We start from the raw sequence: 16732 nt of genomic DNA, 5'->3' as shown, positions 1-16732 counted from the left end.
GTTTTCCTGTTCTCCCATTGGTTGGATACTAGGGAATCACACTCAGGGTGCGTATCTTCGTCAAATTGGTCATAAAACATTACACCGAAGTTACCGGCAGACGCAAAGAAGCATGTTCTGTCGGGCTGTGTTGATATCTAGTTGAGCGCGGTCCAAGCACTGCCTAGTTTATGTTCTAGCTGTCGGAAATTATCCTTGGGGACTGTCCAAGGAACACGAAACTCATGTCGACAAATCGTTTCCCAACTGAAGAGGGCACTGGTGTTTTATAGGTAGAGAAATGGATGGCGCGAGGCCGCTGGGGGGGGGGGGGGGAGGACAAGGCGCTAGCAAAAACTTGCTACGAATCACATTGCAAGATCATCGATTGGTCGATTTTGGGTAGCCCTGCAACCAATGACACTTCGGTGCTAATAGAACACTAGCGACGCTAGTGGTACAAAAAAAAAACATAATGTACACGATTCTGCGACAAGTTTAGTCAATTCACCCATTAAGTTCGTGCTCCTTGTTTGCTCCTTATACAGTCTTCATGAAATTATCAGTGGAAATTGTATGGTCAGTTATGGTTGGCTATGGCACTGCTGTAAGTTCGTGCATGGATTTGTGTAACATTTTGTATTTTTCATTACTGTCATCTGCTGAGTGGAAATGAATCTATCCGAGGAAATAAAACACTGGTAAACGGCTGCAAAGATGTTTTCACTAACGGAATCGATTAAACATATCCAAATAACATTCCGTGTCAATGCATAATGGAAGACTCCAAGCTACCTTGAGGTACATAATTTACGTGAAATTAAATGAAAACAATTACGTTAAATTGCGCATGGAAGAAGCATCCCAATATTCCATTAATTATTTTCAGTGATGTTTAAATCGTCTTCAATTGTCGTTCGACCCTCACTATTCTTATTGATATCGTATTGGAACGTGTGTATGTGTGCTAATAAACCCTTGAGGTTTCTAATTAAATGAGTATATTTTTTGATGTACGTTTAATTTTACAGCGTTGTAATAGTTTTACAAAGCTGTACTTCATAAGCTGCATTAGATATTTGCTGTTTCGAAATATATTCTTATTGAATAAAATTATTGATTCATATTTATTACTTGCTATAGAGTAGTTAAAACTATGGTACTGAGATGGTACTTTTTTTTTTGGATGCGATTATAATTATTTTCAAGTTTTTTTCTAGACCATTCACATAACATTTTTACGTGGAATAATTTTTTTCTTTTGTACCTGCAAGTATTTTTGTTCACTCAAGTTTATCCAATATTAATTTACGTACTGTATTGAGTTTTCATTTATAATCAAATTTTTCTAGGTTGGATTAGACGCTGAAGGAAATCAGAGAAACAATTGCTGCAATTAGCACGACTCTTAAACACTTCTTCCCGAAATAATCTAACTTGGCTTTTTGGGGATCACCACATTTGGCTGCACGCAGTGTACTCTTTACTTTATAATTACCACCATTATTCTGCATTCATGCATGTGCATTTTACACATTAGTATTAATTTAGTGCCAAACACCGTACTATTTCTTAATTAAATTTACATTGAAACTTCTTAAAAATTTATTGATAGTTCATACGACTTTATTCGCGAAAAGATCGATTTAAAATTGGATAATTATTGTTTCAATACCCAATACCGTACCTAGAACATTCGGAAAATGTAAAATTACATTACACAATACATAAGAGAAGGATTAAATTGTATAGAAAATAGTTACATAGAGTTGTTACTTGATTCTATACCCATATCAATAAACGCTAGACAAGTTTTCATAACAATACTACAGAACACTACATGTTATTTTTCACTTTTAAACAAATAAACTGATATATGCAATAGACCACTACTTCTCGTTTCTCTTTTATACCTTAAATTCCCTAGCTTACTTTATGCATTTACTTAGGCATGTAATACGAGCACGAGACGATTTCAACGATTTTAGTTGTAGTAAAATTTTCGCTTGAATATCATGTCCAATTATCTTTTAGGAGTGATGTATATTTTACGAATCCGTGGATATTTCCTGCATGTTTCGCCTGTAGTTATACCTCTCTGGAATCCAGTACCGCTATTGTATGAAACTGGTGTAAGAATTGCGACAGTTACGAAATGAATTTTTCTCATCCTTTTCAAATTTTTCTTGTGATATTCATGAACGTCGAAATACATGTATAAGTGATTAAATCACAACTGAGTAAACCCCGAATGCTCGTCACATTGACTTTTTTTTTTTAAACAGTCCATCAGCCCACCCACAACAAACATGTCCTTGAATTGAAACGTTTAATGCGAAAAATGTGAAATAACGTTGAGATTCAAAACGATAATACTTTCCGTAAGGTTCCATAGTGTAAAAAATATCGTCCGAAATTATATCGAATTACGTTGGGCGAAAAAGACATTACGAAGTCTCAGACGTTCTAGTGTAACATGTAGAACGATGAAATCTAGCCAGCAAGACGAAACCCGATGAATTATTCATCTCTCTATATTCCGTTAATTAAAAATTTGTATGTTTTAGTATTCTCTGATAAAAAAAAAAAAAAAAATAACTAGTACGTTACGATGTAGCAAGATCCGCCTGAAAAATTTTAGCTCTATACCTACGTTTATTCGTTGAAAAATTGTGAGCAGAAAGTCTAACGGTCGGTTTCCATAATTAGAGATTAAGATTAAGTAACACTAACATACACAGCAATAATTTGAGAGCGTGGTATCTATTCGTTTGGAATCGGGATTGAATTTCAATTTTATCTGAGTAAAATGCATGTAAAAAATAAAAATTTTCAACTATTTCGATTCGAAGCGGCGTAATTTTGGACAAACTTTGATTCGTTAATACGTTTGAAAATGTGAATTAATAAAATTTCTTTCAGTTCACCGGACATTTCATCGATTAGTGCCGCATGCGTTTTGTCTCGTGGCGACATCCGCAGTTTATGCTGCACCACAATACATATAGTATTGTATATAGATCTAAATCAATACCTTACTCAAGGCGAGTGTAGATGTACAATATGCTTGTTGCCGAACTATGCACGCAAGTTGTAACGGCTATAAGATTCAATTACACAGTTAGTCGAGGAAATAAAGCACTAAAAACGGCCCAACTGTCGATTTTTTGAGCAGTAAGACGGATTTTAATGCGGTTTTTTGCATTCGATTCGTAAGAGCGCCCACAAACTTTGTGAACTATAACTATAACTTTGTGATACTGTCCACCCTGGGCACCAGGTACCTCGGAGACGGTTGCCGTGGCGATATTCGTGTTCAGCGACCCCAAAAACCCCCGAGTAGCAAATTTTTTATTTAGTGTCTCTTGGAAGTGCACTTGCAAAATGCATATTATTAATGCCATAATGCATTTTCAAAAAATTAATTAATCAATTTAGTTCACAAAGTTTGTAGGCGCTCTTACGAAGCGAATGCAAAAAACCGCATTAAAATCCGTCTTACTGCTCAAAAAATCGACAGTCCATTGCTTTATTTCCTCGACTAAGTGTGGTTATAGTTGTATAAATACGGCGTTGCATTTCACACGCGTAGCTACGTGCTCGTTAATCTTACGAACTGGGGGGTCGTAATTTAATACTTCCTGTGTCGACTATTATCGCAATAGAATTTTATCGTTTCAAATCGAGCCCTGATAAGAAGAGGCAGATTTATGCCGAGTCCTGTTAATTTTCAACTGTTATTTTTTCATTAGTTAACGTTGAATCGGTTCTCTTCTCTCTGTCATCGACAGTCATTACAACAATATTATCATTCCATTATTTATCGTTACGTTGAGCAACTTATATCATCTGCTTGTCCAAATGCAAAGAACTTACCGAGTGCGTTGGATCCGAAATTTTATTTATTTCACTGTTTCTAGGATATTCACGGCTGATTTGCGTTTAAAAAAAAAATTAACAAATGACGAATAGAAATTTTCTAAAAGTGTTCCTTTCGCCCGACATGTAACCACTACAATAACACCTTTTCAAGTATTTTTATCGTCGAACGAATGCCAGATACGAATTGGGTTATTATCACACACCTCAGGTATAGTATAACGTACGATTATGTATTTGTTATTCACGAAGATAAACTTTTTGTTTCTCCCTCGATGCACAAACAATTATGTGTAAATTTATTCCTACACAGCGAGGTGAACAATTTCAGAATGTATATTTGCTTTCTAACAGTATATATTCCAGTGATTGTTTATAATATAATTTATTTTCGATAGAATTGTTGATAATTTACACTTATTTTTCGAAAAGTACGGCTGAATGTATCTTAAATCCTCACACTGCAGTGTCTATGTCTCATACAATGTTGAGTTGTTTCCTGGCAACTCAGCATTTTCCTTTCATAGAATAAGTGTAGGGCTAAAAGATTATTCGTTCCACTTCGGTTGTGACGTCAGTGGTTGGGAAGGCTTTGAAACAATTTTCATTGTCATTGGGGTTTCAATTTACGGCAGGGCACATCTGGTGAGCATATTGGCTACATTCAGGTATAATGGCATCCGCTGTTTACAAGGTGACGGTAAACCAAGAAACCCGAGGATATTCTAGTATTTGTATACCCATCCATTGGGAAAACTTTCTATGCACCGTCCTGCATTTCTCGGCCTGCAGAGCCTGTTCACACGAACTCAACTCTGAAACTGTAAAAGCACCGGAAGGTTTTGAAAAATAACAGCGATTCCAATAGTGGCTGGGAAATTTACAAGTACGTAGGAGAGAGGCGGGCAATATCGGTCCCTTAAAGGAAGGAGTTTGACCAATTTCTAAAACGTCATTTTTTTTGTCTTTGGCCTAAAAATACATTTTAAGCGTTATCGACATTTTTTTAAATCCCCTTTAGTCGTACAGAGGGCGTATTTTCCCCGCTTTTCCACTTCTTGAAAAAACGAAAACTTGTGAGCCCTGGATCAAGTGCCTGTTGCACTTTCCAACAGACAAAATGAGTGAAAAGTCAACTTTAGATTCACTCACAGACAAACTTTGTTGCGAAAAGCGTTAATAAATAACTTATATATGTATACATGTACTCACCGACAACATGCAGTCGGAATACGATTCGTTTTCTAGATTCACAAATACATCGTACAACGTTAGAAAAAAGGTTTATCGTTTCACAAGCAAGAAGAAAAAGCTGTGAATTAAGAATAACGAACCTTTACCGTATAGTAGGTATAATAACACCCTAGTAATACAGCCAACACAAAAATTTCTCGAACTACTTACACCAATCCTCTTAAAAATATGCCCTCTTTGCCGTTATTAAGGGGCTGTGAGTGGGTGACTCCCTTTCACTTGGCCAACCCAAGGAAGACCATAACGTGTAGACTAACTAAAATTACGTGCTTGAATTTTCTTTTACGATGCGATCTTATCAGCGTGATCGATATAACGGGTATTCATCACCAGGTGGGTAGTTTTGCCTGAAAAGAATGTTCGTTGAATGATAATGGCTTTGAATAAAATTGATGAAATTATTGGATATCGAGGGAAAATTTTTCAGTAATCCAGAATAATTTCAGATTTTAGATGAATTTTACAATCGTTTGATCCCCGGTTCAAGTCACGGCAAAATAAAATAATTCTGATTTAACGTAATCTTTGTCCTTATCGTATGTATGATCTATCTTAGCTTTGCCTGCGTAACAATCTTGCAGTTTGTATGCGTTACTTGAAGCGTTCTTAAAGCCGCGTAATCGGCGCATCCACACGTGACCCATACCTATCAGCTCAATGCGGCACCTGTTAATGATAATTGGAATCATAATTGCTCGTAATAATTGCTGATCACGTGACTTTTGGTTAGACAGATTCACAAGTATCGGAAGTTGACTTTAATAATAAGTAATAAATTCGGACCTCGGTTGCGTTACTACAATTTTTGCGTTGGACGTTGCAGCTATTGTAAGGATTTTCATTTCCTGTACTTCCTGGACCAGGAAGTTAAGCGGAGGCTGGTGTGTGGTGAGATTAACAAGCACAATAATAACCTGGCTTACAAATGCACAATGATAAGATTAGGATACGCAAAAAAATCGATAATACAACCGCGATCGATTTTTCCTTTAAAAATTTACACTCTTGCAACTTTACACCCTAAAAATTATACATACCACGGTGCAGGTATGCTGTGCACGTCGAGTTAACTAATATATAAAGTGTACATGAATGGGTGCAGATTTCTACGTGATCTGGATTTGTTACTTCGTGTTTTGATATTTGGTATACATAATATATATTTTTCAACGTGGTGTACATGAACGTTCAGTCAGTATCAGATGTTTTTTACGGTTGGTAACGATATTTTTTCATTCTGATTTGTTCTAGAAAATTTATCAGCCCACCGTAAAGGTATGGGTATAATGTTATGCGAAGGTGGCATAAATCGTAGGTTCATCTGTATCCGATAACTATCGAACAATGAACTTCCCCCGTGTTCTCCCAATTAAAAACTAAATACATACGAGTTTGCTGTGAAATATTTGACTGTGATTCCTTGCAAATACAATCTTTACACCTGTTACGTGAATAATTTTTTACTTCGCATGAATTCATAGAGCATGCGTAGAAAATTCATTGTCATAGTTACAATCCGAAGGTTATAGGTCATTCTTATCTGCTGCAGATATGCATGCGTACTCCGATAAAAAATAACATGAACTGTTGTATAGAAATAACTATGATTCAATTTTCCGTATTTTAATTCAACCTGCCGTGATTTTTTTTGCGATTACGATATTCCCCATAGCTGGGTGTTCAACCTAGTGTTACAGCTTCGTGGATACCCCTACTCTCTCGACTCTGTAGGCTTTGCTTGCTATCTCGATACAGCGCTATAACGCTGGAAAAAGCTGTTCTAGATTTACGAATAAGCAATTACTCTGATTGTGAGCAGTGCAACAAGTCGAGTTAGTCTAGGATTATGCGAGTTCGTATAAAGCATTTTCAATCTTCAATATTATTCCCACATCTGATATAATACTGAAAAATCCGAGCTGGTTTGTGAAAAAAAAATTTATTGTAATAATTTCAGCTGTATTTGCTGCAACACTCATCCGAATTGTACAATTATTTAAACAAATTACATACAATATCAATAATCCGTTTTATTTGTCTGCTTTGACGTTGAAATAAAAATAATCGTTCACCCAGTAGTTAGTATTTTCATGTTTTTTGTAATCCTCATAAATCCCGTAATGTCAGATAGGATGTTTTTTCATGTATAGCTAATCAATTGCTTGCAAGTATAGCGAGAATTCGGTAGCTGCGTATAAAATAATACTTCTTGTTGTTTGTTGTGATTTTTATTACAGCCTCGCCTATTTTCGCCCGGTATCCACGGTTTACGAATAAATTTACTGTGCAGGTATCGAGATGTCTAAGCTAGCAAGCTTTTATGGGCTGGTCGGCCTAGGATCTCTATGTTTGGTATTTTTATTCTTCAACCAAAGGTACGGCAGCCCAATGAAGCATCGAATACAACCGATATTAGCAGTGGGACGATCCTGGGAGGTGAGTTCGTGCTTGAAATGGAAATTAAACGTTAATTTCAAGCCTCAAGGATATACACCTTATACCTACTAGGGTGTTTCGGTTGGAATCGACATTCATTTCCGCTTATACTTGAAGAACTTGTGAATAGCAACAAGAAAGAAATTCTATTTGCAGGATATATCTCTTAAGCCCAATTCATGAAGGTGGTTCGTGGAAATCAAAGCCCCATTTAAATATCTCATTATTAGGGAAGGTATTCCTTTTAATTGTTACCATTCAACCGCATTTAATGATACGGACTTGAATCTCGAAGCATTTCCTCGAGGAAATCGTCGAAATTTAATTATTTGTATACAGAAATTTATCTTTAAATGTGTTTAGTAGCTATAACTAATGAATTCACAATAGAAACTCAAATACCAATTTTATAAGAAATTTAATTCTCTCTATAACAATGCATTCAGGATCAAATGTTTTCAAAAGGAACATCCTAGTGATTATGATTTGATCTGACCAATTTGTGACGGAAAATAAAGTCGAACAGTGCCGTAATCTTTTATCTGCACTATTGGTGACTTATCTCTAATGCTATTCGGATACAGACTAATTAATCGATATCAGAGAACGAAAATGAGTGTTATTGCGCTAATCACATTTATGCGATAATAAAAATTATGTAGCTGCCTTAGAACCAGAGTATAGAGGCTTCTGTAATTTTAACCTAAATTACATACCCGAGTCTTAATTAGGAAGTACCGGCTACGAAAGAACCAATCCTTTTCAGTTCTTCATCCTACATTTGGTTGTTTCAGTTGAAGTATAACTCCCCAGTAGAGAAGATCATTACCGATTGTCTCGGAGCAACCTAAACAATAATCACAACGTTGAATTTAATTGATTTTTACGGGATGTTTTTCGGTATAATTATTCATTTTGTATCAATGTGATGAAACCCACGGTGGACTCGGTATAAAAATCTTACATATTACTTAAAAAACGTTGTCAAATCCAATGAAAATATTTATGTTCATATCAAAGTACGAGATCGTACGGAACATCCATTTATATAGCACTTGCCCGAATGTTAAGCGATTTGTCGAAATCGTTATTGAAAAGCCTAGAGTTTTTGAGACGAGAATGGATTTTTGTGGTTTTTTTCAATCTCGGCGGTCATGTGCAGGGAATTTGTATAAAAATAGTTAGGTGTATGGGGTGAAAGACAAAATGTAGTAATAAATCAGCGACGGAATCGTGAATTTTAACTACAATTAATACACTTACGTTTCTACATTGGGCATTTTTTTGCCTGTAATTGAAATTAGACAACGGGAAAATTACATAAGCTCCCGTTACTCGCACGCGATATTCGGACAGCTGTGCGCGCGTAAAAATTTTGCCATATCGTTATTGCGTATCAGTGAGCGGGAATAAAAAAAATTAACTGATTTACGATTTTTTGCTACGCTGTAAGGTCACATAACATATGTAGCGAATATAACATAGAAATTCCAAACACCGTGTACGCACTTCCCTTAATTTTTATGGTCAAGTACAGCGATTTCTTTTTTCGATTTTTCAATTACATACGTCACCGAAAATCTATCAGCTTATCGTTAGGCTCTTAAAATTCATTCGCTTGAAAAATAAAGACGCAGGTATTATCGTTAAAGTCATTCAACAGTTCTGTGCACTTTTGCTTTAGGATTTTGAAACAACACCAGAGCCCTATGAATTTGAGGAACCAGTATCGGTAAGGCACCTTCGACATATTTTATATCGAATGTTTTTCCCGAAAGTAATAATATACCCTGATTGTGAGTGTGCATGTACGTTTTCAATCTGCGATTCCTATATGTTGTGTTTTTTTTTTTTTTTTTTTTGGTGTGCCTTAAGCTTATAGTACAGAAAAAAAAGAACTACATGCAATAAACTGATTTTACCCGTCGATCGTTGTCCGTCTCTAGATCAGATTGTTTGCAGCATATATCCAACCCGTTCATATGCACGTTTAATCGAATATTTAGCTTACCTTAAAACTGAGGTTTTTTCGTAAAATATTGCAGTTATAGTTTGTTCTTACGTGAAAGAATATAAGCGGAGTAGTTTAGTTGAAAGAATTGGTCCTCATCTTCAGCCAATACCAATTGACCTGACATATTATGTATGTAAGTATATGTATGTAGAGATGAGATTGTACTTTTTCGTACTGTTTACATTGAACCGTTTTTGTGATACGTGTTTGTAATTTGAACTGACGAATTGAATCGAAAATAACGCGATTGATATTGACTTTTCCGACTCGTTAATAAACAGATATACAATGTTCCGTCAATTACAGAACGCAGCTGTCGTCAAGGAAGCTGATGATTCGGTTGCCACGTTGAACGAAATACAGCAAGTCCTTAATCTGCAACGAAGGATGATTCGCGACGATATGATAGGTTACCAATATCCCAATGGCAGATACAATAAAAGTGCCAAGTAAGACGATTTTCTCTTTCTCGCTGTAACTCACAACGTAAAATATCGATGTGCGAAATATGATTTTGAAATTTCTCAACGATTTATACAATTCCACAAGTTTATCATGTCTAAATAAAGATCCGTATTGTTGTATATTGTAGAAGACTTGAAGATTTAGTGATGGAAAAAAATGGGAAACCAATCAGAAGTGTCATTATAACAACATGGCGTAGCGGAAGTACGTTTCTCGGCGACGTTCTCACGGCACATCCCGGGGTCTTTTATCACTATGAACCGCTTTTAGATTTTGACATTGTTCAAATTCGAGGTCCTCCCTTGGCCAGCCAAGCTTTAAGAAATCTCAAAGCGCTACTGAACTGCGAATACGAAGATTTAGGTAATGCGTGCATCAATTTTATTCTTATACTTGTAATAAACGTAACTCAACCTCTCGTAGTGACAGTTTTGTATCTCATTCTCAACCATTGTCTGATAAGTTCACATATCACGTGATGTCAAGTTTTTTATCTATTTTAATTGCATGCCCCTTTAATACGCTTCAAGTGTAAAAAACTGATCAACTTCCTCCATTTTCGTAGTGTGCAAAAACCATTAATATTCATGAAAATAGTGTTACATTTTTGCATTCACATGATATCTCTGACGAGTCTGTTATTTTGAACTCGAAATATCCATATTCTCCAAGGCGATGTACTATCAAGCATGAATAATATTGCAACTAATCGCTTTAATCCTGTAATTTCAGATCACTATATACAATTTGGAAGGGGCCATTCTTGGCTTTTGAATCATAACTCACCACTGTGGAAGCAATGCCAAGCTCACAGAAGAATCTGTTATAATCACAGATTTCTTAGCGGAATGTGTAAACTTTTTCCATTTCAGTCAATGAAGCTTGTCCGTCTCAGATTACGTGTTGCGCAACAACTTCTTGCCGATGAAAAGTTAGTAACATATTCAATAAAAGAGATGATAAATGATATCTAAAACAGATCTTACAGATTCTAATTTGCATCCACGATTCACAAAATACTAATATTTTGCCAAAAAGCCAAAAGAGCAGAAGCTTCTCCAAGACCTCATAAATATGGTCATTTCACCATCAGATATTGTATTAGTACAATATGGTTACATACACCATAGACACTTTCATTTGTTTTGCTGTGTAGTTCATAGTAGTTATTTTCAGTGATGGTAGTTCGAAGTTTGAGTGCTTATCCCTCCGAAAGCTGTTACTAAATTCCTGTCTTTACCAGCTCTGTCTTTATATCGTTACTTAAATTGTGTCCGCTACTGTATAAGATAGTACTACACTTTTGTATCGGCTAGCGCTGATTCTCAACCACTGATTTGTTATAGAGCATATTTTATGATTGATGCGACCATCATTCTATCAGCGGTTTTAAAATTTGAAATATTACTATTGACTATTGAATATGACACTTAGGATAATTATTACAATATCTAAATCTCAACATCACTCTATTGCAATGATAAACTCCATTGCCAATTATTTTTCAACACTTTGGAATGCATCCGATTTAAACTGTGCTGATAAATGTTTTCCAGATTAGCTGTAAGATTGATTCTCTTGGTGAGGGATCCCCGTGGGACTCTTCAGTCGAGAAAACACCGTTCGTTTTGCCGCGAAAGTCCGGACTGTTCAGACCCAAGTTTACTTTGTGCAGATATGGTGTCAGATTACAACGCCGCAGTGGAATTGCAGAGGAAATATCCCTCTACATTTAGGTGCGTGATTTGTTGAAATTATGTCTGTTACAGAAGAAGAAACGTAGGAATATAACAATGATATATCACTGAACGAATGGTTTTCAAAGTGATTGGATCAGGGAACCCAAACAGTATCGGTAATTGGAAACTACGGAATTTCTAGAACTGAAATAGCACTGTACTCAAACAGAGCTTATAACTCTGAGCAAAGCTTTTGGCTGACTGTCATTAGGAATTATTGGATAATATTTTTCTTAAGGGTATTGATCGGAAATATTTATCTCAAACGATGAAAATCATCATTGTTTCAGGGTGATACGATACGAAGATCTGGCTGTTGAGCCTTATAAACACGTGGAAGAACTTTTTAAATTTTATGGCCTCGACTTTCACCCGAGTGTGAAGAGGTTTCTAGACACTCATACAAAAAATGACGTCGGCGGTGTGTCCAGTACATACAGAAATTCGAAAGCGGCACCTTTTCACTGGAGGGCGGATTTAGAATTTGAAGAAGTCGAAGAAATTCAACGAAATTGCGTTGTCGCTATGAAACACTGGGGTTACGTGCATGCAATCAACGCTTCTCATCAAAGAGAATTCAATCCCATAACAGACTACGTGCTACGTTTGTGACACACTGCGTCGAAGTCTGTAGCGATATCAGAATGTTATTTCAAATTGAATGTACATCTCAAACGAGAGTTACAGATTTAGCAGGTTAGTCAAAGTTATTAACAGCACCAATTTGTTATTATTCAAAATTTGACTACCGTACACAGGTCCTTGTGGTTTCGGAATGCGTGCATGCCAGTATTCCGGCACCTCAAAGATTTATTTTTCCAAAGGTAAAAGTAAAGATATAAGTAAAGAAAAGAAAATACACGAAAAATGTGAGAAAACAATGACAGAAAACATGACAATATCATGACACTTACATACAGTCAAATGAATTTGTAATTTTTATTCAATCATGGTTCAACAAGGTATAACTCTCACCTTTTACTTTTGGGATCATAGGTATTATTATATAAGCAGTATTACGGGCGATTCTTTTTTCTGTACATGTGAATCTACTTTTTTCCATGAACAAATTTTGCACCGTTAGATTAAAACTCAAAGTCAGACTACGCGAAAGCTTTGAAGTGCCCTTTGCGTATCAAGCCATGCTACCAGTGTTTATTACCAGTATTGTTCATACGTTAGGGAGAAAAATAAAATATGGATCTGACGTGGCAAACAAGCACACGCAAAAAGACACAAATTTACGCGACATGGATCCTGTGATCTCGCGACGCTCACCTCGTCGGTACATTTCAAAGGTTGTACACGCGAACGAATTAAGAAAATATGACAAATTATTGATAATGAATAACGAATCGGATGTTCAGTTTCATCAGGTACAAAATTTTGAATACTATCCGAGGATGTTTTAGTTACTTTATTTCGGACAGCCAGAGTGTCCTAACGATCACGAAATTATTGCACGACTAATAAAAACATCAACCATTATTCAATGTAGCTGGACTGCAGAATATGGTAGCTTGAGTTAACATTATTTAAGTTTACCAAGCTGTGATTAGAGTCAATTTTCCTGATACATGAGTCGTGTAATTCGCGAATGTTTAGATATTTCATCTATTTTGTAGGTATTTACAAGTCTGTTATCATGAATAGTTTTATTTCATTTTACTTTTCCAAATATAAATCGTGAACTAAACGGTACACGATTCACCAAATTGTTCGCTGCTCGTTTGTCACATAGAATCGTTCGTACAGTAATTACATCGCTCAAAATTACTTCATTCCCTGCGCCAATTTCCGATTGGACATTGAATTCAAATGAACAGATTTGCATCGTTTCTCCGACGCGAGAAGAATCCTCGGCTACATACGGAAAACATATCATTGTGAAAGAGACTTTTCCGGACCTTATTATTTCTTGTTTGAGCCCCAACGATTACTTGGCAGAGTTATGAAAGCTCAATTAAGCACGATAGATTTCAAATATTATTAGCATAACTGGCACGGCATATACATATAGTATGATCGAAAGTCATTTGACGAATATAATTGAAAGTTACACGAAAAGCATGCCAGTACTTGAAGTACATGAGTAAAAAATTTGTAAAAAAAAAAAAAAGCAAAAATATTTTCATGGTAGAAAAGTAACGAAGCACGCGAACATTCCTCTCTATCGTATAACGCTTACGGAGTCCCGAGTCGGTAGAATAAATTCAATTAACGCATCACACAACATTAAATGTAATTTTGTAGTGTTTAAAAAATTTGAAAACGCAAAGAATGCAACAATTCCTTGTCGATCATTCAGAAGACAGCCAAATATCTTCAATGTCGTAACCGTAGTGCCTACCCTAATGATCTATTATTGTCAAATTAATCCGAGTACCTATCGTAATGTAACAAGTATATGGTGTCTTGAAAATTTCCGGTCGAAGTTTTTCGAAGTGCAATGGCGATCGGTGATCCGCGGTGAGCACAGATCGACACGTTCCCTTCGTAATACGGGAATACGAATAAGACTATAAACTAATAACGTGCGGTCGTTGACATGACTAAAACTTTATAAAACACGTGTTTAGGTATATTACCTATAATTTAGGGTATTGTCAATTGTTGATATAGTTTAATTGCCACCTCTCACCCATGCACTGAATATTTTTTCGTGATTTATTACGAGTGGCCTAATCTGCAGTAGTTGAGAAACGGGAATAGGAGTCTCAAGATCTAGTAATATGCAAAATAATATTGAAGTGACCCCGTTTTGCGTCAGCTTGTAACAATTATAAGTCAAACGTGACGCAATGAATTCCGTGACCAATTGTGTTTATACTTTAATCGCTTGTATCGCTTATCAGCTATTATACAATGTCATCAACCGGTTTTCAGAGATTTACGACTTAACTTTGTCGTGAAACGATATATTTCTTGTAATTCTGATCATTATGATCGAGCATTGATTTATTATAAAGTATTTCACGTCACCTTGATGGACGTGCATGATTTTTGTTTACTTTAGAGAAATATTTCACGATAAATGTGTGCGTCTGTTCACCTATAATATTATGTTATGTACTTTTGACACGTATACAGGACGCGAACTTATTGTTTGTAATAAAACTTGCATAAGTCATGTGGAGGCTGATATCTAGTTATTTATTATAATTTACGCAGTAAGTTTACATCGTCAATTTGTAAACCTAGTTTGTGAACTTGAAAATTAGTTTCCCTCTGTTGATGCAGTTTGGCAATTTGCGATCACATTATATAAAAGTAAAAACAAATTAAAAATTATTATACCAAACTTAGTGGTAAATTCGTTGCGACGAGTGATATATGCGGATAGTGGCAGAATGTTATACAAGTAATTGTGACATGTCATTTACATTTACTGGCTGAACTGTCGAAATGATCGATATCCGTGACATTTTGCTGGCATGGTGTTATATATCTTCCTTCCTTCGGAAGAAAGAAAAATCCCTAGGTACTGCAATGTACGGCAAAAGTAATAACTGTGTCAGTCAAAGTGCAGAATAAGTTATTTATAGAGTTCAGTCAGGATTATCAATAAAAAAATGTGCAATATCTTTCGTATATGATATGCTCAACAATTAAATATCATCATCATCGTCATGTCGATTGTACAAAATTTTAAAGCACAACTTGTATTTGCCATGTATAGACAATTAAATATATACATTTGAAAGTATAACTGAATTTGTTCCTCAATCGTTACTCATACGGTCTTCATATCCTTTAGTTCTAGACATAACTGTACAAAATTTATTGTGTTTTGTGGTTATTTATTTTTTCAATCCCTTATTGAAAAAGCGTTGAATCCCTTGGATAAGCAACTGATTTGCAATAGGAAAATAAAGATGCGAAACATTTCGTTGTAGCAAACAATCGAAAGCATATACATATATGCGTATATGAATAGAATTCTTTCAAAGAAGACTAATCATAGTCGACTCAGGGATCTCTACATGCGGATTTCTCTTGCGGACTTGACTAACAGTTGTCCGAGAGATGTCTTTCAGAACCAAAGTACAGATGAGTACCAGACAGTTAAGTGTTCGGTAGGTTCACTAGATTACGTATAACTGGAAGGCGACATCCGAAAGAGAAGCAAGAAAGATGGCCAACCTCTCTCACTCCCTACATGTACACCCTTCGAAAATGCAACGCGACTCGATCATTTTTGTCTTTGAGCTATCTCTCTCCACGCTACCCTCACCACCTTGGGGCGCGTTCTAGTTATGATATATTTGATCGTCAATGAGTAGGTGCCAACGGTTACATGAAGGTACGAAGTATAGAATGGGTGAAAAGGTTCTCGTGTTCCCGGTACGCCTCGCTGCCTGATCGGTACGCCAAAATTGAGGTGCCCGTGAAGCATGTTACCTAGCTGAGTCAAGAGAAGGTCCTCTATTCGTTTGTTTGAGTATAAAAGTGCGGCTGATTGTTTTGAGAAATTTGAAATTCGTTAATGCAGGAATTATTCGATGACATTAGGACTTTGTACTTTTCTGTGTAGGTACGTCACGAATTCAGGGATTCTATTGTTCCTTGGGACCAGGCCGATCACTCATGTCCCAGGTAGCACACCGTTGGCTGTTAGTTGACTTAATATCGAAAGAAATTTTCAGTCAACTATGTCAAGTCGACTGGGAATAGGCATATTATGAGCCTATTGTCGACTGTACACTGAGTAAGATCGCGCGAATGTCCTCTGAAATAGCATGGCAAAGGCAATACCCGACGTCGACTATTATTAGGTTTTCAGTTAACTGTCAGCAGCCAAACAATAAGGCCAATAATTTGCAAGTAGGTTAATTACGCGGACTCGTAGTTAGCTTGCGTCGGGTACTCAAGTATAAGATAGCGATTAGTCCGGCTAACTGCCACTTAGATGTTGATTCGGAACATGAATGCGCTGTAAAAACTTTAACTTTACAGTGGTAACTGG

The 16732-nt window shown here is 36.2% G+C and overlaps 1 protein-coding gene and 1 long non-coding RNA gene across 8 annotated transcripts; one reads left to right on the top strand and one right to left on the bottom strand.

The window, feature by feature from the left end:
- The first annotated feature begins 352 nt into the window (after positions 1-352).
- LOC124213777 (carbohydrate sulfotransferase 5-like) lies at positions 353-13957 on the top strand. Of its 7 annotated transcripts, none has more exons than XM_046615401.2 (8): positions 386-780; positions 7403-7548; positions 9233-9280; positions 9869-10011; positions 10155-10390; positions 10760-10958; positions 11584-11763; positions 12057-13957. In XM_046615401.2, exons 2-8 carry the CDS (start codon positions 7411-7413, stop codon positions 12376-12378), a joined length of 1266 nt encoding a protein of 421 aa, XP_046471357.1. In that variant the 5' UTR covers positions 386-780; positions 7403-7410; the 3' UTR covers positions 12379-13957. The 7 variants fall into 7 exon arrangements, 6 of the variants coding, with proteins under 6 accessions (XP_046471357.1, XP_046471363.1, XP_046471359.1 ...); XM_046615403.2 differs by lacking the exon at positions 386-780 and adding an exon at positions 4025-4069; XM_046615402.2 differs by lacking the exon at positions 386-780 and adding an exon at positions 5965-6000.
- LOC124213783 (uncharacterized) lies at positions 4228-16515 on the bottom strand. Its single transcript, XR_006881971.1, has 5 exons — positions 16289-16515; positions 8265-8395; positions 5263-5778; positions 5071-5170; positions 4228-4679 (listed from the first exon to the last, which is right to left on the bottom strand). It is a non-coding gene; the product is annotated as an uncharacterized lncRNA (long non-coding RNA).
- Between the last annotated feature and the right edge of the window lie 217 nt (positions 16516-16732).

The sequence above is a fragment of the Neodiprion pinetum genome, chromosome 3 (assembly GCF_021155775.2).
Source record: "Neodiprion pinetum isolate iyNeoPine1 chromosome 3, iyNeoPine1.2, whole genome shotgun sequence".
NCBI lineage: Eukaryota > Metazoa > Arthropoda > Insecta > Hymenoptera > Diprionidae > Neodiprion > Neodiprion pinetum.
Note: the sequence above shows the minus strand (reverse complement) of the source record. Positions and strands in the feature narration are given on the sequence as shown.

What these genes read in the sequence shown, in the direction of transcription:
- LOC124213777 (XM_046615401.2), top strand. Translation starts at nt 7,411, where the DNA reads ATGTCTAAGCTAGCAAGCTTTTATGGGCTGGTCGGCCTAGGATCTCTA. An exon ending in CTGCGAATACGAAGATTTAG is followed by an intron (nt 10,391 to 10,759) that starts GTAATGCGTGCA and finishes CTGTAATTTCAG; the next exon opens with ATCACTATATACAATTTGGA. An exon ending in CAACTTCTTGCCGATGAAAA is followed by an intron (nt 10,959 to 11,583) that starts GTTAGTAACATA and finishes AATGTTTTCCAG; the next exon opens with ATTAGCTGTAAGATTGATTC.